We start from the raw sequence: 21,045 nt of genomic DNA on the forward strand, positions 1-21,045 counted from the left end.
TATGGACCGGTAATCAGTGATACAGTGTCTATATCATCATGCAGAGACATTAGAATATTAGCTAATTATTAGGTACAGCAGGAGCACTAAAAAATAGTGCTCATTCTTTTACAGAAAGTGGGTCATTCCTATTATACAGAGAGTGGATCACATATGATTGTGAGAGAAGGTATATGTACATCGGGTGCACATAATAATTCATCTAGAATATTCAAACATGCATTAATGATTTTCGTCCACTTTCAAAATTATCAAAGTTTCAAAAAATAAATAACTACTATATATATATATATATATATATATATATATATATATATATATATATATATATATCAAGGTAATCAACTCTAAATTTCACAAAAATTCACCTCTCATCTTGAGAATTTTAATTTAATTTAATTTTTTCAATTACATAAAAAAATGATGCAAATCCAATTTAATTAAACTTATAAAAAAATTTTATTATATTAAATAATAATTTAAAATATATAAAACTAAAAAAAAAATTATCTAAATCTAATTTATGATGAACTCAAAATGTAAATGTATAAATTTTATTTATTTTATATATAAATTTTATTATAAAAGTTTTCCATATATAACTTAGCTAGGAGATAGAATGAAGAGAAAGAAGTAAATTCTACAAAGGCAATTCTTATGGGGGTGTATCTTAATAATAACTACATGTCTCTAATTGTCCCTACAAATTAAAAAAAAAATTGAAGTCATGAAATGCACAAATTGAGGTATCGTCCTAATTTCCACACCTACAAATATTCGTGACTAATTTGATGAAGAGATATATCTTTGCCGACTTCCTCCCAGAAAGGTGGCCCCCTTTTCTTCCTTGGCAAAATTATATTCGTTCATGGGTCTCTTGCTTTGCATTAAAACACTCTCTTCTATCGCCATCTTCCCTCTCTTTTCCCCTCTGTCTCTTCACAACTCTCTCTTTCGACCTCCCATGAAGTCCTCTTCCTCTACCTCTTCTTCTTCTTCTTCTTCAACCACCATGTCTCGTCATTCTTGCCTTTTAATCTTGATGTTTCTCCTCCTTTTCTTTTTCACCTCCGCGGATAGACACCCAAACCCTACTTCTTCCTTTGAGTCCTCTTCAAGAAACCACCGCTTCTACCGCCATCATTTCAACCGTCCACCCCCTTCTTGTGATTCTTTCCCTCACAAGACTACTCGTTCCTTGTGCATTCATTTTCAAAGAATGAACACACATCGACTTCTTGGGCCACCACCGCCAACTCCGCCTTCACCACCCAATGAGGAAATCGATCCAAGATATGGCGTGGAGAAGAGATTAGTTCCCTCTGGGCCAAACCCACTTCACAATTGAAGAGTTTCATTCCTTTCCGTTCGCCAAGTATTTTTTAATTAAAACCAGCGTCAATACCATAGTTTTGTCTCCTTGTAGTAGTAGGCGCAGCACACCACTAAATTTGGCCAACTGCCTCTATTATTGGCCGAAAGTTTCATCATCATCATAATCATCATCTTCTTCGTCTTTCTTTCTTTCCTTCTGTAACGTTTCTTTGTATTTCTTGGTTTCTTTTACGTTGTCCTTGTCACGCTTTATTCGGCATCAGCGATGGAAGCAGAGAGCGATCATTAAAGGCCACCAGTAACTACAACAAAAGGTCAGTCTTTCTCAGAGATTAGTTTTTTTTTCCCCCAATCCCTTGTACTACAAGCGAGATCCTCATCAAGAGATTGCTATTTCCATGCTTGTATTGTGCGTTAATAATTCGGTGATAGCTTGTGATAGTCTCATCCATGACGAGAAAGGGTCGAGATTTTTGTCCAAAAAAAAGCACCTAAATGGTTTGCTTTCCTGGGGATTTTTTTTTTTTTCAAAATCAAACCATATGGTTTAAATTCAGAGGAGGCAGTGGAGTTCAAGAGAAACCCATGAGCTTCATCAAATTTGGAGCTGTTTTGAGGACAAAATGGTCTTGTAGCAGTTCATCGTGGTGGGTCTGCAATTATTGTATTGATGTATAGCTTATTAATTAGCTTGTGTAAATTTTCAAAATCTATTAATATGAATTAATATAAAGATTTCTTTCCTTATCTTAATTATTTCTTGCTTTTTTTTAAGAGAGAATTATTTCTTGATTATCTAATTTCCTCTAATTGCTGTAATTTTAACAATTTATACATAATAATCTGATTCTTGGGGAAAAAAAAAGACATTGAAATTGAGATTAATTTGGAAAATTAATTATGTGGGGTTAATTAATCAAGAATAGCTTTTGTAGGTGATGGGAAACTGTTTGTTACCATGACAGACCACCAGTGGTGTGAATATTTTGTTAAGTGGACGCTTAATTACTTTCATTAGGTAGTTTGGTTTCACATCACAACAAACATTAATTAGGTCTTATTATTCTTAATCTTTGCCATAATTAATGATTATCAATCCGCATTTGAAGAAAACTATTGGAATTAATCTGCCTATCCATTCAGCAATGTTTAAAACTTCATAGAGAAATTAAATTTAAGGTAGGCTTTTATTAGGGCACAATTTTCATAAAAAAACATCTTTTATTTTTTTTTTAATCGAAAAGTTTTAGCTTGTAGAAATATTTTTTTATTTTTTATTTTTCAAAAAAAAATCAATTTTTATTTCTTATAAAAAAATCATTCACCTAAGAATAATAAAAAATAAATTTTTAATTAAAAAAATAAAAATTATTCATATATTTCATAATTAAAAAATAAATTATTATAAAATATATTTAAAAACTTATTTTAGGCTGCATTTATTTCACTAAAAATATTTTCTTGAAAATTATTTTTCACATTTTTTAGTATTTTAGTATTAAAAAAATGAGTTAACGAAAAATATTTTTCTTATCAAAATAAAAACTAACTCATTTTAAGGAAAATGATTCTATTTTTTATTTTATAGACTTTAATAAATTTATTGAAATGTAAAAATATTTATATAAGTATATATCATTAATTTAACATTATAACTAAATAACGAAAAATATTTCTATAAAAAAATTTTTTAGAAAATATTTTTCATGAAAAATATTTTTTATATATAAATTATTTAATGTGAAAAAACTAAAAATTTATTATTAAAATATTTTAGTATATATTGTTCATTTATTTATAATAACATGATTATTTTTTATCATTGTAAATAAATATTTTATTAAATAACTATTTAATTATAAAAAGTTATATTATAATTTTGATTATAGAAAAAACCATATTTTTTATTTAAAAAATAGTTAAAAAATATAATATTGTTGTTATAAAGAAAAACTGTGAAAAACAACTAAAATCTATTTTCTAAATTTAAAAAAACTGGAAACATAATTTTCTAATTCTTCATTTGAAAAAATTGACATATATTAATAAAAAAAATTTATCTTTTACCTTTTTTTATATATTTTTTTTTCAAAAATTACTTTTAATTTTTCATAAGTGAATAAATATTAAAATTTTCATATTAATTAGTCTAATGAATTAGTGGATAATAATAATAATAATAATAATAATAATAATAATAATAATAATAATAAATTCTTAAGTCTCTTTCATTTTTAGACATTTTTAAAATAATAAAGAAAATAGTTGGCTATTCATTAGTGGACTCCTACATATGTGGAGATAGTCAAGAGAGTAATTAAGTTGTATCCATCAGGAAATATTAAATCTGTGGATAGGAAATACTAGCTGCATACATTTAATAGCTTCAATAGCTACGTTTACATGCCCCATATCTATATATATATAACATAATTAGAGTGAAAATCAGAATTCTATTGTTTTTATATAAATATATTTTAAATATTTACCACCATTTTTTTATTTTTTTTTCCTTTTAACTTTTTTAATAAAATAATAATTATACCTTCATTTAATTTTCTAAATGTTCTCTTTCACTTTGTTAATGAGAATTTTTAATATGGCAACATAAAGATAAGAAAGCTCAGTTTTATCTCTAAACTTTTAGTTCATGCCTAAATAAGTCTATTTTTAATTTTGATTTTTAATTTAATTTTAAATTAATTTAATTTTTTAAAAAATAAAATTAAAATAATATTTTTTTCAAAATTTTTAATAATAAAATTTTAATTTTATATTTTAAATATTAAAAATCATTTTTAAATACTAAAAATAATTTACTATTTTAATCAAAATAAAAAAAAATTGAAAAATAAAAAAATAAGTACACAAGAACACCAACCCATAAGCCTATGTTGACTCTTCATCCACCTCCGACATCTCCCTCCTAATAAACCTCTTCACAGAGATTTGGTGGTACTCAGCTCAATTTCCACAACCATCAACAAATTTAACAAGTTTTAACTATAAACAAATATTTAGGGAGCAAAAACCAAAAATCAGAACCATCACAAATCCAAACCCAAAACCAAATGGTCGTCTTCAAGCACCTCACTCATCACTGCACCACCATTGATCCTGCCTCTCCGCCACCCCCTTCAATGGCCTACCTTTCCAATCCCTTACTAACTTACTCTTGGAGGTTTCCCCGAGCCCTCTTCCCAAAATTGCATCCCTAAACTTCACACCCATTGAGCGTATCATCCAGCTTAACCTTCGTATGATAGACCCAAAAGTCGAATTCTTCAAGAATGGAACTAAAGATGTAGTGGTAGCTAGGTTCATCCACTTCGTTCTTAACTATTTGAGATTTCTAGCGAAGCTGGGGTTGTACCCGAAGGATATGGTTATGAGGGAGTGTTACAAAAGGAAAGGAATATGGAAGATGTTACTGTCAGAGTGGTTACGCAAGCAGTGAAAATGGGACATTAGAGAGTTGAGTGGATGGTATTGGATTGGAATGTGAATGCTATTAAGTTTTATGAAGAGATGGATGTGAAGGTTTTGATGGAGTGGAGGATTTGCAGATTCAATGGGGAAGCTTTTAAGGCTTATCTTGAGATTTTAGTCGTTAATGTTGAAATATTTTATTTGTCTTATTGACTTTATTTTCACTTTTATAAAATAAAAATATATATATATATATATATATATATATATATATATATATATATATATATATATATATATATATATATATATATATTTAGGTTAACTTTATAGTCCAAATGTGTATATAACAAAAAAAATAAGTGATCACTAAAGTTTAATGAGCTAAACCCAAACATTGTTTTGATGGGTTTTGGATTCTAGTTGTCATCTAATCCTATTTGGATTACAAGAAACGTATTAGGGTTACGACGGGAGAACCCAACCATGGAGCATTTGTGCGTGACAATTTTTCGTTCATGCAGGTTCAGAGATTGAGATAAACACACTACAACCATGGAGGAGAATTAGAAGAATTTTCAAGTTATTTAATTATCGTAATTTTAGTTTTGTGTATATACAACCAATACTTTAATTCTTTTAACTGTTTTTTCTGCAAGTAATTTCAATTATTGGGGAAATTTTTTATTTCAATGAGATTAAACGGAGAAAAAAAAAAAAAGAAGAAGAAAAAGTAGAAAAAGAAGAAGAAATAGGATTTTTTGGTTTGTCGAATATGGGTTGGGCTATTAGTTTTAGGTTTTTTATTTGTAAATAATAAATAATTTTTTATATTTAAAATTATAAATTTAATATTTAAAAATTAAGAAAATCATTATTTTCTTTTTCAAAAATTAAGTTTATTTAAAATTAAATAAAAATTTGGATTGATAGAGACAAAAAGTTTAAAGTTGTCTTATTTTTTTCTATAAAGTAACATATCCAAAAGTCGTCGTTTTGCTTTATGTGTGATAGGGAAAGAAAGGTGTAAAAAAAAAAAAAAAAGCGCTTTATTTTAATAAAATTAATTATTTAATTTTATATTTAAAAAAATATATTTTTTAATTTATATATTTAATTTTATTAAATTATTTATTTATTAAATTTTTTTATTAATTAATTAATTTTAATATCTATTAAATTACTATTTAATTTTTTATTTCAATAAAATTATTTTGAGTAATTTAGTCTCTTTTATTTTAATAAAATTAATTAATTAATTTTTATATTTTAAAATATATATTTTAAATAAAAAATTATAAATTTTATTATGTAAAAATTAAATTGAATTTTATATATATTTTAAAAATTATTTAAATAATATTTTAATTAATTTTTTAATATCATTTTTATATTTTTTTATTAAAAATTAAATTTTTTTAAATTATCAACTTACATTTACATTAAGCAATACTTGATTTAAATATCATTTCTTAATAAAAAAAATATAAAAATAATATTTAGAGAATTAAATAAAAATATATAAATAATTTAAAAAAATATAAATTTAGATTTATCTCCACAAAATAAAATTTTTATTTTTTTTAAATTAATTAACTAAATAATTTTTATTAAAATAAAAAAAACAATAATTTAATTGAATTAAAATTAATTAAATAATAAAAAATTAAACAGTTTAATCAAAAAATTAAATAATATTTATTTTTTAAATAAAAGAATTGAATAATTAGTTCATTAAAATGCATTCACAAAATAGTAATTAAAAAAAAAAACCCCACCGACGAAGAGGCTGGCTTCCATTTCCGCGTTTGCTAAAGTCGGAGAAGTAATAAAGAAAAACAGTAGTTCACTTGGATCCCAGCTTCCAAAAGATGGCGCGTCTATCGAATTCGGTCTGCCTGATTCTAATTTTCCCTCTGCTACTGAACCTCGCCTTCTCCAAAACCCTCAAACGCGACGGTATATCTCCAGATCTCTCTTTTTCTTTCGTCTTACTATACCCCAATTGTAGATTTTCTTTTTCAATTCCCTCCATTTCTGCTCTCTTTTTCCTCAGTCAAGGCTTTGAATGAGATTAAGGCGTCGCTCGGATGGAGAGTTGTTTACGCTTGGGTCGGCGACGATCCTTGCGGTGATGGCGATCTGCCCCCATGGTCCGGTGTCACTTGCTCCACTCAAGGAGATTATAGAGTTGTCACTGAATTGTAAGTTACTGATTGTACACACTTTGAAAATTTTTCAATGTTTCTTTTCAAGGCAAAAGGGAAATTGAATTTTATGTTTATTGCTTTCAGGGAAGTTTATGCCGTGTCAATTGTTGGGCCGTTTCCTACTGCTGTTACCAATCTGTTGGATCTCACGAGGCTGTATGATTAGCTTTGTTTTTCTTTTTCGTCATCCTTTAAATTTGTCTGTCTTTTTGCTTCAATTAATATTATATGAATTTTTCTATTTAACAGGGATCTGCATAACAACAAACTTACAGGGCCTATTCCTCCCCAAATTGGGCGCTTGAAGCGTCTTAAGATACTGTATACCCTTTTGCTTCCTTTCATACTATGATTTTTTTTTTCCCCCTAATTTTTAACCTTTGTAATAATTTGGTTCGATTTAGTTGTTGCAAAGTTTGATTTATTATCTTGGTCTTTTTGTTCCCCCTGTTTTCTTAGTAATTTGAGGTGGAATAAACTACAAGATGCCATTCCTCCTGAAATTGGTGAACTCAAGAGTCTAACCCATCTGTGAGTAAATTTCACTTTCTCCGGCTATGATTTGATATTGGTACTGCTTCTGTTTTCATAAAAATTTAGTCTGGTTAAAGTTGAAGGAGCAAAGTTTTGCAGATACCTGAGTTTTAATAATTTCAAAGGTGAAATACCAAAGGAGCTAGCTAATCTTCCTGAGCTCCGGTATCTTTATCTACATGAGAATCGCTTTTCTGGGCGAATTCCTGCCGAGTTGGGGACATTGCAACATCTTCGGCACTTGTAATATTCTATGTTCTCCTTTGAATATTTTTGCAGAAATGGTTAGCATTATAGTTTTAATGTCTCATTTTCCAACCGTATGTGTAGGGATGTTGGCAGCAACCACTTGGTGGGTACCATAAGAGAATTAATACGTTTTGAGGGTTGCTTTCCTGCACTTCGCAACCTGTAAGTTTATCTGATCAGCCAAATTTACAATTATTTTTATTTCAGTGATATTTTCTACTGAATGAACAATCTACTAATTTAAATAACTCAATTTCTAACCATGATATGTAGCTACCTAAATAATAATTACCTCACTGGAGGAGTCCCTGCACAACTTGCAAACTTGAGCAATTTAGAAATATTGTAAGTTTTGTTTATTTTCATCTTTATTATTATTTTTCGTGCTCTTTTTTTTCCCAGTTTTTGTCTTCATGGGATGGTATTGATTCTCTTTTCTTTATTTTTTTTTATAATTTAATTTGTAAGAGTTGCACTAAAGAATTGACTTCTGGCTAGATTTCCATTACTTTTTACGATGAGGTTTGTGTAATTGATTGCTTTATTGGTTACAGGCATCTATCATATAATAAGATGTCTGGAATAATACCTGCTGCACTTGCTCATATTCCGAGATTGACTCACTTGTAAGTTCCTTTTAGTGCTTCTTCCTTCTTCCCTTCTTTAGATTGGTTGGGTTTTTTTTTTTTTTTTTTGAACTATGTATCGACTTACTGGATGACTGTTTCTTTGGCTGACAGAAAGAAAGGGGGATTGATTCATGATATAACACACTGTTGACATTTTTGTCAAGAAAAAAAAAATGCATAATCTCCAAAAAAAAAAAAAACTTTAACCTCTTGTTTCCATAAGTTATTTAACTTTTTTTTTCTTTTGAAGTATTTAAGATAAGCCTTTTTTTTCCCCATGAGTTTATATACTCAATAATGGATTAGTGGCAGATGTTAGGATATTTTGCATAAATTCATATCATCAAAATTGATGAGAATGCCTGCCCAGGGTTCTGAGGAGACTACAGATCATCTTGCTCTCTTCTTCATATTGAAAATGAATTGTTGCGTGGTTATATGACATTATTATGCTCTTCTCTACAATTATAGAGAATATCTAAGATACAAATTGTTGATTCTATGTTTTCCCTTTCTCAGCCATTTGTATCTGAACTTACTTGTGTGTAGTTATCAAAATGTCCATGGCTTTTTTCAGCAACATAAAAGCACATCTACTTGCCTTGCTAGTTAGTTGGTGGATTGTTTACTCCTCCCTAGTGGTGGTGCTACTTGGGGACTAGAGGGGACCACCCCCAGGTCCCAAGAGCTCCCCCGTAAAAAATTTTATGATGACTCTTTTTTTTTACAAGTATTTTGAAACATTTTAGGGAAAATTTTAGTTAATATACATGTATATCATCATATAATTATTTTGTTTTACAATTTATATAAATTTTTATATATTACCTTAGTATCTTTTCACTATTATGTTTTTGGTACTTCAAAATTCTTAAAGGGATTGAGTTTGTTAGGGTTTGAAACATCCTATGAGGTTGGCTTTCAACCACCCAAATGACAGTATCTTTTCATTATTCATCTAAAAAAAATAGTTTTCTATAATTTACTTTGTCTGAAAAAATAGCTTTCTATAATTTACTTTGTGCTGTATTTTTATTATATGTATTTAAATTTAATATAATAATTATCTAATGGAATTTTACTTGTAGGCAATATTTATTGAATATGTAATATATCATCAAGTCATCAACAAAGTAACTATTTAATGAATAATATTTAAAATCATTTAAAAAAATTCACAGGACATTGCTTTAATTGTTGCTCTCTGTGTGTCTATGTGTGTGTATATATATTAGCTTTATGTTTAGCCCCCTTAAAATTTAATATCCAGCTCCACCAGTGCTCCTTCCTGCTCCCTAAAGTTTGGAAAATATGAGAATACACATTTCAGTCTATGTTTGCTCACTGTTGAATGTTTTTATGTTTTGCTGTACAGAATTTTCTTTATTATGTGTTTTTAAGCTAGCCTTGATTGTATTCCAGATACTTGGATCACAATCAATTTTCAGGGAGAATTCCTGACGTCTTCTACAAACATTCATACTTGAAAGAAATGTGAGTTTCTTTGTCTACCGAACTTAACCATGCTGAAATTGTGAGTGCAGATAATGGATTGATTGCTGTGTGCAGGTACATTGAAGGAAATGCATTCAAGCCAGGCGTAAACCCAATAGGTGTCCATAAAGTACTTGAAGTCTCTGATGCAGATTTCTTAGTTTAGCAGACATCAGCCTGTTCTTTAATTGTCTGGATGCTGCGATCTCATTTGCCAATTGCCATTACAAAGCTATATTTATGAGTTTGTGAATGAAAATTGGAAAATCCAATAGCTCTCTGCAACAAGTTTTGCCAATCAATGGAACTAGGTCACTACTCAATTATATGAATCAGTTGAGGGATATCATTTTTCTTTCAATTTCGTTTGTAAAAGTCTAAAAATGAATGAATTCAATTGAATTTTAAAAGAGTGAAATGCAAACATTTTGAAGGTTTTATATTTATAAAAAAAAAAACTTAAACAATGTGAATTTAATGAATCATTAAATTCTATTCTATACATTTTGGTTGCCTTCATGGTTTTCTGAATTTATATATTTTTTTGTAAACTCAACTCAACTAAGCTTTTATTTCAAAAATTTAAGATCGGATATATGGATTCACTTTCTCCACTCTAAACGATTTTGGGTTAAATCCTCAGAAATATGTAATGCTGTCGGTCATGTTGTATTACTCTCCTCTAAGTCAATTTAGGTCTATTCTTTTTTTTCTTTCTATCTTCTAACCTAATGTGCTCTACTTGTCTAACTGGAGTCTCCGTATGTCTACGCTTTACATGATTAAACCACCTCAATCTTCCTTCTCTCAACTTATCTTCAATTGGCACCACACCTACCTTTTCTTTAATACTCTCATTACGGACTTTATCTAGTCTAGTATGGCCACTCATCCATCTTAATATTCTCATATCTGCAACTCTTATCTTAGACGCATACGACTCTTTCAGTGGCCAACACTCACTATCATATAGCATAGTATGCATTATGGTAAAATTTTCCTCTCAACTTATTGGGAATTTTGCGATCACATAAAACTCTAGTGACACGTCTCCACTTCAACCATCCGGCTTTAATCCTATGGCTAACATCCTCCTCACATCCCCTATCTGTTTGAAGGACTGAGCCTAGATATTTAAAGTGATTACTTTGGGACAGTACAACTCCATTCAAACTAACTCCTTCCCTATCATCAGTTTGGCCTTCACTAAACTTGCAATGCATGTATTCTGTCTTCGTTCTACTTAACTTAAAACCCTTTGACTCTAGAGTACTTCTCCAAAACTCTAGCTTTCTATTGACTCCTTCTCGTGTCTCATCTATCAGAACAATATCATCCGCAAACATCATGCACTAAAGAATACTCTCTTGTATATGTTTCGTCAATTCATCTAAAATTAATGTAAAAAGGTAAGGACTTATGGCTGATGCTTGGTGTAATCCAATTGAGATCGGAAAATCTCTTGTGTCCCCTCCCACTTGTGTCCCCTCCCATTGTACGCACAATAGTAGTTGCTCCTTCATAAATATCTTTCAACACTTGTATGTACCTAATAGATACCCTCTTTTGTTCTAACACACTCCATAAGACATCTCTTGAAATTTATATATTTTTTTATATAATTATAAAATAAAAAAATAATATTTATTTTATTTATCAATTATTTCAAGTATATCATTTGAATTAAATTCTTTTAATAAACATATTATAATTATTTGAATTATTTTTTAAAAATTAAAAAAAATAAAATTTAATTCTAATAAAATGAATGATTTCAAATGGGATACAAGTGGATTTGGGTTTTGAGAGGTTGGGTGGGTTTGGGGAGGGGAGGGAGTGGGGTGGGGGTGAAATCACTATCTTGTTTGACATTTTTATTTTTATCGAGGGAAAAAGAAATACATGGTAATCATTCTTCTCATTTTGTTTTTAGGAGTCGAAATTGATTACACCCAATTTGAAGTGTAAAATAATCAATAGAAATTCTTATTATCTTAATTAATTTATTAATAATTTCAAAATATTATTCATTCCCTTTATTTACAATTACACTCTTGTTTCATCCCTTCATTCAAACAAAATAAAAGCTTTTTTTTCCCACCCCATTTGCAGATTATAATTGAAATTTTTTGCTTAATTTTTAAAATTTTAAAAGTTACATAATTTATTATATGTTTTATTAAATATTTTTTAATATAAAGTAAAATTTTATATATTTATCAAATTTGGTAACTTGATATAAATTATTATAAATAAAACTGCAATTACATATATATATATATATATATATATATATATATATATATATATATATATATATATATATATATTCAGGTAAAACTAGTGACGGAAACCACGGGTGCAAACTGACGTAGCAAATTGCTCTCACCAATGCAAAACCGCGTCTCGTGCTAGATATGGGTTGGGCTGTCTTCTGTATTCCAAATACAACTGTCCACAGCTGAGCTCAATGGACCTTCCTACGTCCTTCCCTTTGCTCTGCACTCGCTTCCATTTGGTCGGTATAAATGCCAACCTCAACACATCGCATCTCCTCACTGCTACCATTCTTTTCTCTTACTGCTTCTTTCATATTTCTTCTCTTACTATTTGTTTCTTTCTATATATGTCATTTCTGTGGAAATATATTATGGCTTCGCATGGTTCATTACCCTTTTGTGCAATGTTGCCCTTGCTCCTTTGCATCTTCTCTTCCATGGCAGCCATTGCCTCCGGTAATTTCTACCAAGATTTTGACATCACATGGGGAGATGGTCGAGGTAAGATTCTCAACAATGGCGATCTTCTCACTTTATCCCTTGACAAAGCCTCTGGGTCTGGATTTCAATCCAAGAATGAGTATATGTTTGGCAAGATTGATATGCAACTCAAGCTTGTTCCTGGAAATTCCGCTGGCACTGTCACCGCTTATTATGTAAGTTTTCTTGTTATTGAGATTGCCTCAAAATTCCAAGGATTATTTGCTCTCGTGGCTAAGTGTACGTACATTTGCAGCTATCATCTAAAGGGTCTACTTGGGATGAGATAGATTTTGAGTTCTTGGGGAATTTGAGTGGAGACCCCTACATTCTTCACACAAATGTGTTTAGTCAAGGCAAAGGAAACAGAGAACAGCAATTCTATCTATGGTTTGATCCAACTGCAGATTTCCACACCTATTCCATTCTCTGGAATCCTCAGCGCATCATGTAAGCATCACAATATCAATCCAAACTAATTATTTTAACTTTCTTTGTGCAGCTTTATTTTTTGTACTAAACAAAATTTCCAACTCTGTTTCAGCTTCTCTGTTGATGGCACCCCTATTAGGGAATTCAAGAACTTGGAGAGCAATGGTGTTCCTTTCCCAAAGAATCAACCAATGAGGATTTATTCTAGCCTATGGAATGCTGATGATTGGGCTACAAGGGGTGGTCTGGTCAAGACAGACTGGACCCAAGCTCCTTTCACTGCTTCCTATAGGAATTTCAATGCCGATGCTTGTGTATGGTCTAATGGGGCATCTTCTTGCACCTCAAATTCACCCTCCACTAGTAATACATGGCTATCACAAGAATTGGACACAACAAGTCAGGAAAGGCTCCAATGGGTACAAAAAAATTACATGATCTATAACTACTGCACAGACAATAAAAGATTTCCCCAGGGCCTCCCTCCAGAATGCAGCATCTCATAGAGAAGATTCGCCAATCAATACACAGATTCTTTTGCCTTTTTATTTCTCCATTCTTTGATTCTTTGTTTGTGATATCCAATTCCTTTGTAATTTAATCGATTACAATACATTTAACACTATTAAAGTTCAAAGATTTTTATTTGTTTATCTATCTCGGATTTCTTACACTGTGCCAATTACAGGGGACACAATTTAATAGAAACCTCATTATTTGTTCCAGATGAAATGCCTGAAAATTTAAAAATAAAAAAATTGAATAGATTGCTTGAAGTCAAAAAGTGATTGCACATAGGAACACAAATCTTGAGAAGGTCACTTTATCTGTTTATCTCCCACTGATATAGTGCCAATCTTTTTTATGTCCATGACGCATAAGGGTTGAAATATGGAAATCACTTTCTATATTTGGTTGAATTGGCATTGATGAGATTCGAACTAGAGATCTCATAGACATTTTCAATACCACGAAATTAAAAAAAAAATTCAAAATAATATCTATGATTTAAATAACTATATATTTATGAGTACAATATGTCTTGATTGAGGAAGTTTATGTGTTTTCTTTCCCGCAACAAACTCATTAAGGATGCCATTAATCTTGATTGAACTGCTACCGGCTGGGTGCCCAGTTTACCCCTTTGTTTCTCATCATCTTCTCTACGCTTTTGGCATCATTATGTTTCCCAGTAGTTGCATGCAAATTTGAGAGCAGAATATACACCCCACTGTAAAATAGTCTCTCTGCTGCAACCTCGGCCAACTGCTTGAAGTAGTCATTCTTTGGATTATTTCTTTTTCTTCTTTGTAGGAACCATAATGTTCTCTCAATTGGGCTTAATGATAGTATACGCATTGCACATTCTATCTAAAAGCTCTTAAACCTTAATTGGTCATGCCAAAATAACCACAAACAGAGAGAATAGCTATGAATGTGACATCATGTTGCCTAAGCCCAGCCTCCCCCCATCTCTAGAAACAACTTAAGGGCACCCTCTCCATCTCCTTGAATTGCCAAACCAGAAATCTAGACATTCCAATAAATTGTCTCTTAGGCATTCCATCAAACAATCTCTTAGCTAATCCAAATTCCCACGCTTTGCATATATATCAATGAGACTTTTGCTTGAGCGGACACCCAAAGACAGCCCTATTCTGTCCATAAAACTGTAAATCTGAAGTCCAGTATCCCAAGCACCTGATTGAGGACAAGCAAAAGGTATGCTTAAAAAAAAGACCCTCATCCGGAGCCATATCAGTCAACTAACAACCTTGCAGAGTCGATATCACCCACCTTAGCATACCTAGCGATCATTAATGTCCATGACACAGCACATGGACTAGGAATTTCATCCAATATGCATCTCTCTGCCTTCATCTCATTAAACCCACAGCACATTAAAATCAAAGAGTTTATTAGGACATCTAAGATTTTTCTAGATAATTCTAATAATTAATAATTAAGGTAAGATAAAACCTTTGAGGGACATTTTTATAAAATGTCCTTAAACGAAAACAATTAGAGACTAAAAATCCCTTATTTATAGCTTAAAAGAAAATGAAGAAATTGAAACTAAAAATACAAATCCTCAATTAAAAAAAAGGGGGCAATCTATTCTATTTCTCTAAGGCTAAAGGCTAAAGGCTAAGCACACGCAGGAGCCTTAAAATCTTTAATGGTGACATAAACAAAGGAATCAGGAGCAATGGTGATCGGAGATGAAGAATCAACATAAATAGGCTTCATTTCAGGAATGTCTAAGGAGCTTGTAAGCTTCAATGGAGTTCCATTGAGTAGCACCACATCACTCTGAATATTCCCATCTTTAGGAGTCAAGTGATACTCTTCTCTTTTCTCTGTTCCTCCATAAATATAATTCTTGAGCTTGCGACTGCTTGGATAGAGATTATCATCATTCTCAACGGTAACACTGAAGGTCGTTTGGTTTGACATGTTTATTAGAAGTAGAGAAATTCCAGGCTGCATTTAAAACAAATAAACTTATAAATCCTCAGACAGAATCAGGAAAACAAATTTGAAATCGCTACGACTATAAGATTACCTTATTCCTGGAACAGTGGGAATATGCTCGCAAATAAGGAGTAGTATCGTGAGTGGTAACCAGCACTTCCTTCCCCATCAAACGATGCCATAAAAGTGCACTAATATACAAGGAAATAAATCAATAAAAAAAAAGGGAATTAAGATTAGAAAGATCTAATGTACATAGAATAAAGTATGAGATATATATACCCATAATAATCAGGATTTGGTATGAATGATGTGGTATTAAGGAGGCCATAATTTCCACCAATAAGGGCTTGCCTACAGAAAACTTTATGGTTGAATGTTGAAGTCATACCCAGTTGGTCTAAGTACCTATTTCACATATAAATTGGTGTTATATAACTATTAAAAATGAAAATGTCAAAAAAAAAATTATTAGAGAAATTAATAGTTCTAACCAAAATCCATTGGCAAAGGTATGCGAGACATCCTTGCCTCCACTGTTAAAAGCACCACCAGATTCCCCAACCCAAGGTCCTGCCCATGGAGCAAATTCGTTGATGCTAACTGAAAGGTCTCTGTATGTCTGTGCTACTTGGTCCAAGAAGTATGGATCCTGAACCTTATCAATCAGGGTTTTATCCACACCTGCACCAAGGTTGTAGATATGGTGGGTTACTCCTTGAATAACATTTGGTCCAGTGGCCTCAAAAAAGGTATTAAACCATTGTTGATCATAAAAACCAGCAGGGCCCAACACTGCTGGTCTTGTTTTAGGATCTGGGTACAATTTATCCACTAATTTCTTCAATACGATAATATCTTTACTGTATTGAACAGCATCCAGCCTTGCAGATACTCCTGATGCGCACAGTTCATTCCCTGATGATATAATATACAATTAATTAGCGTAGAAATATAGTACTAATTAAAAAAATTAAACTGAGATGTAAATTATTATTATTATTATTATTTAAAAAAAAATTACCTAATTCATAAGAATCAATCTTGTGTCCCTGAAAAATAGTGTATTCCATAAGATCACGAGCATTTTTGGGATTCCAATTGCCTAACCATAGGTCTGAGTCATTGGACTTGTGCTTCCCAAACAGAGCATTCAACCCAAAAGTTAGTTTAACCCTGCAATCAAAATTTTAAACAGTTTTTTTTTTTTTTTCAAATAAGAAAACAAAATTTTATAATTTTTTTTAATTGAAAAATAAAAGCTTCATACCCTGTCTGGTTGAAGAGTTTATTAAGTTGATTCCATCTATGCATGGGAAGTGATCCTCTAGTAAATCCAAACAAGCCAGTATCGTTTCTCTTGAAGTGAGGAATTTCTTGACAGCATGTCAAAATTTATAAACAACTTGATCTTGCAATGACCCTCCAATTCTTATTCTCAAATTACCAAAAGCTGTAAATTTTAAGTCAGTCTTTGACACCAAAAAAAATCATAGATAAATAACAAAAAAAAAAAAAAAGCGTTTACCCCTGATAGCATTAGCCAAAATCTTATTGTTCAAATCCTGCAAGCATGCGATGAAATGTTTAGTAACAATATACCATTGAAAAGAGCAATTAATAGAAAAAACAATGAAAATAAATAAATACCAAATTAAGAATTCCAGCTTGGCCCCAAGGGCACTGTCCATAGTCACATTTAGTACTTGGCCACCAATCCAAAGTTGCACAAATAAAAGTATCATCTGTTTTGGCAACAGAGGTTACTCCTCTCACAGTAACCCTCACATCTTCAGCGGCTGCAAAGCACAAACAATATGACAAAAGAAAAATCGAAAGAGCAGAGAATAATCTAAGCTTAACCGTCGCCATTGATGTATATTAGATACAAACACGACAATATGACAGAATAGAGAGAAATCGAAAGAGCAGAGAATAATGGAAGGAGCAATGGATGAATGAATACAACAATGGCTTGGATATATATACTGAAATTTGTGGTGACACCAAACAAATCTAAACTAACTACGTTGAAGAAATCTAAACCAACTAAAACTCTAAATTTCTTTCTGTCTTTTGGTGAATTGTGTATAATAATCTATGCAGGTAAGAAGTCTATAAATAATTAGAGGTAGTAATTAATTTATTTTTCCTTGTAAATATATTCATAAATTTTACTTTTATATATTCTCTTACCGTAATTAAGAGATAAATCATCCTCCAATTATATTTACGCATTCTTACCATAGGAGATAATAAGATTAATATAATATTTATGTATTCTATTATGTTTAGATTTAAACTCTATTATTCGTGTTCAACCAATATTTAGATTTAAAAACTTTAATATTATTGAATTAAAACTCTATCATGATAAGGCACGTATTTTCTTTTTCTTTTCATTCGATTTGGATTCCAACTTTTAAAGGCAGATTCTAATATGAATGAACAAAAGATCTTAATTTTTTTAATATTAAAAAATTATACTAGATGAAATTCCAACATTAGATTCAAGGGTGAGCCAGAAAATCGAGTTATTGGGGAAAAAAATTATTTCACTCAATTTAGAAAAAAATATTATATATATATATATATATATATATTAAAAAAATAATTTCATAAAACAAAATTCTTACAATATTCTTAAACTTATAATTATTTTAACGAAGATGTTTTTATCAATACTAGTTTTTTTCAAACCATATATTGCATGTTTTCTGCACTCATTATACGTATCTGGAATTTAATATTTATATATATAATTTTTTATTAACTTTTTTATATAATATAATATAATATTGTTATAATATATTGATTGTTATTATTATGATAATAATATAATAATTTTTTATTTTCATGACATGTATATTGTATATGCACTTACAATTTTTAAATTAAGTTAATGACAATGAAAGTATATGTCACGACCCGATTTTACTGGTTAGTCACTAGGTTTTGGGTAAGCATAAAACCCTTAAAGTCCGTAATAAGCTTTATTACTTCTGAACCTATGATCAAACTCAACTTCAAGATCCAACATGCTCAACAAAATGAAATGAAGTATTATAAATTAATTTGAGCTAACTTAATCCAATAACTATATCCGAAATCCAGAACTAGAGAAACCCAATGTACAAACCATTTAATACCATCAATTTTTATTAATTAATACAATATATATAAACACTAGTGTCACTGTGAAGTTCTTATGATTAAACAAATAGATAAATAAATAAATACAATAAAAACTATTAACTAAGAAACACCATAACCTGCGGAGAAAAATGTAGGTTAGACCCGAAAATTAACTTGCTTGTCCTATAACCTGATAAAAATTTTTGAACAGGAAAGAGTGTTCGACTCAAAGAGTTTAGATATTGATTATAGATGCAATTTCTATAACTATCTAAAACTATTGTAATCCTATCATGAAATGCATATTCATCACATATAACAAATAATTCATCTAATATTCGTATGAGAAGATAATTTGGAGCTACTCACACACCAAGTATGTCACATCAATACATAAATATGGGAGCTGCTTCTCTTTACAGCTCTCTCAATCCAAATCCAGCTAGCGAGCTTAACTCAAGCTAGACTTTCGCCTAAATCCAAGTATGAGGGCCAGCGAGATCAACTCAAAGTCGTATTTCACCCTGACTTTCCATAACCATAAAGATCGAATTCCAATAAGTCTAACTCAAACCGCGACTACCTATCCAATCCATATCCATCATATATATATATATATATATATATATATATATATATAACACACACACACACACAGAGCTCCAAATTATCCACAGGGCGAAAAACACAAGTAATTATCAACAAATAAATATGTAACAATAAGAGTGCTCCTAATTTATTTAACTATGTAAATATATTTATAAAATGCATGAGCATGCTAAAAATATATAAATAATATTGAAATTACAAAATATAATCAATATCCAACTCACAGACTGGTCGACTAGACTGCAGCTGATCAGACTGGAAAGAAGAAGAATGGCCAACACTAATCACCTATACAGACATAATAACCTCTATCAAAAGATTGACAAAATTAACTAATTAATTCAAACTATATAAGTAAAAATAAATCTTAAGGTCTTGTCGAAATTTCGGTAGAGTCTCCCCTATAACTAGACTTAACTCCTTGCAAGAAAAATCAATAACAATAATACATAGGGCCTCAGGCCTATAACAATAATTATAATGCTTATCCGGGGCCTATAAAAAACTTAATCTAAATCTAATCATCCAAACTCCAGTTCAGTTCCTATACTTCACAATTGTCCCATTAATTATCAAATACCTTCTAAAAATTCCAAAAATATTCCTGATGGTCCTTCACATCATCTTAAAGTTCATAAAATTTATTTCAATTATTTTTAACATGCCAGGAATATTTTATAAATTAATAGGTGAAAAATTGCATAATTTGATTTCGGGATTATCTTTGCAAATTATGCTATCTGAAACACATTTTAAATGTCTGAAAAATGCTGGGAATGACTGTAAACACAGTTACCTTCTGGGACAGCCACCCGAGTGCCCAAACTGGCCCGAAAACTTTGCCCCAAGTCTACTGAGCTATCGCAGATCCTATCATACCTAAACGAAACCCATAAATTGTTAATAATTATTATATAATTATATTTAATTCATGGGCATCGAAAAATGTTGAAATCTCACTAAGCGATCTAGACTGTCCGATAATCGTCTTTTCCAAACGGTATCCGATCGGAGCTGGGTTAGTTCCATTGCGAAGGTCTTGACGTGCTGAGTTCAACGATGGTCTCGGATCCCCGATCTCACGGTCGGATCGTCAGGAAATTAGCCAGAAAGTTGCTGCCTAACCCACCTCTCTCTCTCTTTTCTCCCTTGCAGGAAAACACCATGGAATTCATCAAAGAAGGTCGAATCTTGAAGCTGGGCATGCGAGGAGCCTGTTGTTGGTCGGATCTTGGCCGTCCAATGTTGGGATCGGTTGGAAACATGTGGAAAAGGCTTCAGCGGTGCCCTCTCTTTTCCTTCATGTTCCTCACTGCCCAGAAGCCATGGCCGCTGCAACTGGTTCTTCTGCATTCGCCGGAGACTGCTGTAACTGGCTGGAACCCTCGCTAGAGGTGAATACATGGACTTGCAGGAGAAAAGGAAAGGGAGAAGGTAGGAGGAAGGAAAAATCATGAAGCAGGGAGGGGGCGCGGGGGGCGCTACTGCTACTCGATTTGAAATTAAATTAAATTAAATAATAACAAAATTAATTGTAAATACTGTAAGTAATGAATGGTAATTTGGGTAAAGCTAATGTTTCTCCTCTCCCTTCACACATTTATATATTATACAGATATGTAATAAAAAATGCATGCCCATGAATGCAGTCCATGCATGCATACATTATTGCATTTTTACGAAATTATTTATCAATATATAATTATATTTAATATTATAGTGAGAATTTATTATTTTATGAATTATTTTCTTTTC

General features: G+C 30.9%; 4 protein-coding genes and 2 pseudogenes across 4 annotated transcripts; 4 read left to right on the forward strand and 2 right to left on the reverse strand.

The window, feature by feature from the left end:
- Window positions 1-819: 819 nt before the first annotated feature.
- LOC110666986 (CLAVATA3/ESR (CLE)-related protein 10) lies at window positions 820-1,632 on the forward strand. Its single transcript, XM_058130080.1, has one exon. The coding sequence runs from the start codon at window positions 869-871 to the stop codon at window positions 1,346-1,348; it is 480 nt and encodes a 159-aa protein (XP_057986063.1). The 5' UTR covers window positions 820-868; the 3' UTR covers window positions 1,349-1,632.
- A 641-nt stretch (window positions 1,633-2,273) lies between these two features.
- On the forward strand, window positions 2,274-4,977 carry LOC131177955 (GCN5-related N-acetyltransferase 8-like; annotated as a pseudogene).
- A 1,551-nt stretch (window positions 4,978-6,528) lies between these two features.
- LOC110646176 (probable leucine-rich repeat receptor-like protein kinase At1g35710) lies at window positions 6,529-10,241 on the forward strand. The gene is made up of 11 exons (XM_058137214.1): window positions 6,529-6,723; window positions 6,821-6,968; window positions 7,059-7,130; window positions 7,224-7,295; window positions 7,434-7,505; window positions 7,608-7,751; window positions 7,839-7,919; window positions 8,031-8,102; window positions 8,312-8,383; window positions 9,809-9,880; window positions 9,956-10,241. The coding sequence occupies exons 1-11, from the start codon at window positions 6,636-6,638 to the stop codon at window positions 10,044-10,046; spliced, it is 984 nt and encodes a 327-aa protein (XP_057993197.1). The 5' UTR covers window positions 6,529-6,635; the 3' UTR covers window positions 10,047-10,241.
- Window positions 10,242-12,423: 2,182 nt separating this feature from the next.
- Window positions 12,424-13,708, forward strand: LOC110646175 (probable xyloglucan endotransglucosylase/hydrolase protein 23). The gene is made up of 3 exons (XM_021799534.2): window positions 12,424-12,815; window positions 12,896-13,089; window positions 13,184-13,708. The coding sequence occupies exons 1-3, from the start codon at window positions 12,507-12,509 to the stop codon at window positions 13,575-13,577; spliced, it is 897 nt and encodes a 298-aa protein (XP_021655226.1). The 5' UTR covers window positions 12,424-12,506; the 3' UTR covers window positions 13,578-13,708.
- A 21-nt stretch (window positions 13,709-13,729) lies between these two features.
- On the reverse strand, window positions 13,730-15,064 carry LOC131177956 (pentatricopeptide repeat-containing protein At5g56310-like; annotated as a pseudogene).
- LOC110646174 (heparanase-like protein 2) lies at window positions 15,011-17,418 on the reverse strand. The gene is given in 9 exon segments (XM_058143140.1): window positions 15,011-15,555; window positions 15,638-15,737; window positions 15,829-15,954; window positions 16,041-16,464; window positions 16,571-16,722; window positions 16,817-16,919; window positions 16,922-16,999; window positions 17,075-17,111; window positions 17,197-17,418. Coding segments are annotated over 9 exon segments (1,578 nt in total). The 3' UTR covers window positions 15,011-15,219.
- Window positions 17,419-21,045: the final 3,627 nt, after the last annotated feature.

The sequence above is a fragment of the Hevea brasiliensis genome, chromosome 2 (genome assembly GCF_030052815.1).
Source record: "Hevea brasiliensis isolate MT/VB/25A 57/8 chromosome 2, ASM3005281v1, whole genome shotgun sequence".
In the NCBI taxonomy this organism is placed as follows: domain Eukaryota; kingdom Viridiplantae; phylum Streptophyta; class Magnoliopsida; order Malpighiales; family Euphorbiaceae; genus Hevea; species Hevea brasiliensis.

Excerpts from the sequence above, each read along its gene's own strand:
- LOC110666986 (XM_058130080.1), top strand. The coding sequence starts at position 869 with ATGGGTCTCTTGCTTTGCATTAAAACACTCTCTTCTATCGCCATCTTC.
- LOC110646176 (XM_058137214.1), top strand. The coding sequence starts at position 6,636 with ATGGCGCGTCTATCGAATTCGGTCTGCCTGATTCTAATTTTCCCTCTG. Across the intron at positions 7,131-7,223 it reads CTGTTGGATCTCACGAGGCT|GGATCTGCATAACAACAAAC; the intron begins GTATGATTAGCT and ends TCTATTTAACAG. Across the intron at positions 9,881-9,955 it reads CATTCATACTTGAAAGAAAT|GTACATTGAAGGAAATGCAT; the intron begins GTGAGTTTCTTT and ends TGCTGTGTGCAG.
- LOC110646175 (XM_021799534.2), top strand. The coding sequence starts at position 12,507 with ATGTCATTTCTGTGGAAATATATTATGGCTTCGCATGGTTCATTACCC. Across the intron at positions 12,816-12,895 it reads GCACTGTCACCGCTTATTAT|CTATCATCTAAAGGGTCTAC; the intron begins GTAAGTTTTCTT and ends GTACATTTGCAG. Across the intron at positions 13,090-13,183 it reads TGGAATCCTCAGCGCATCAT|CTTCTCTGTTGATGGCACCC; the intron begins GTAAGCATCACA and ends ACTCTGTTTCAG.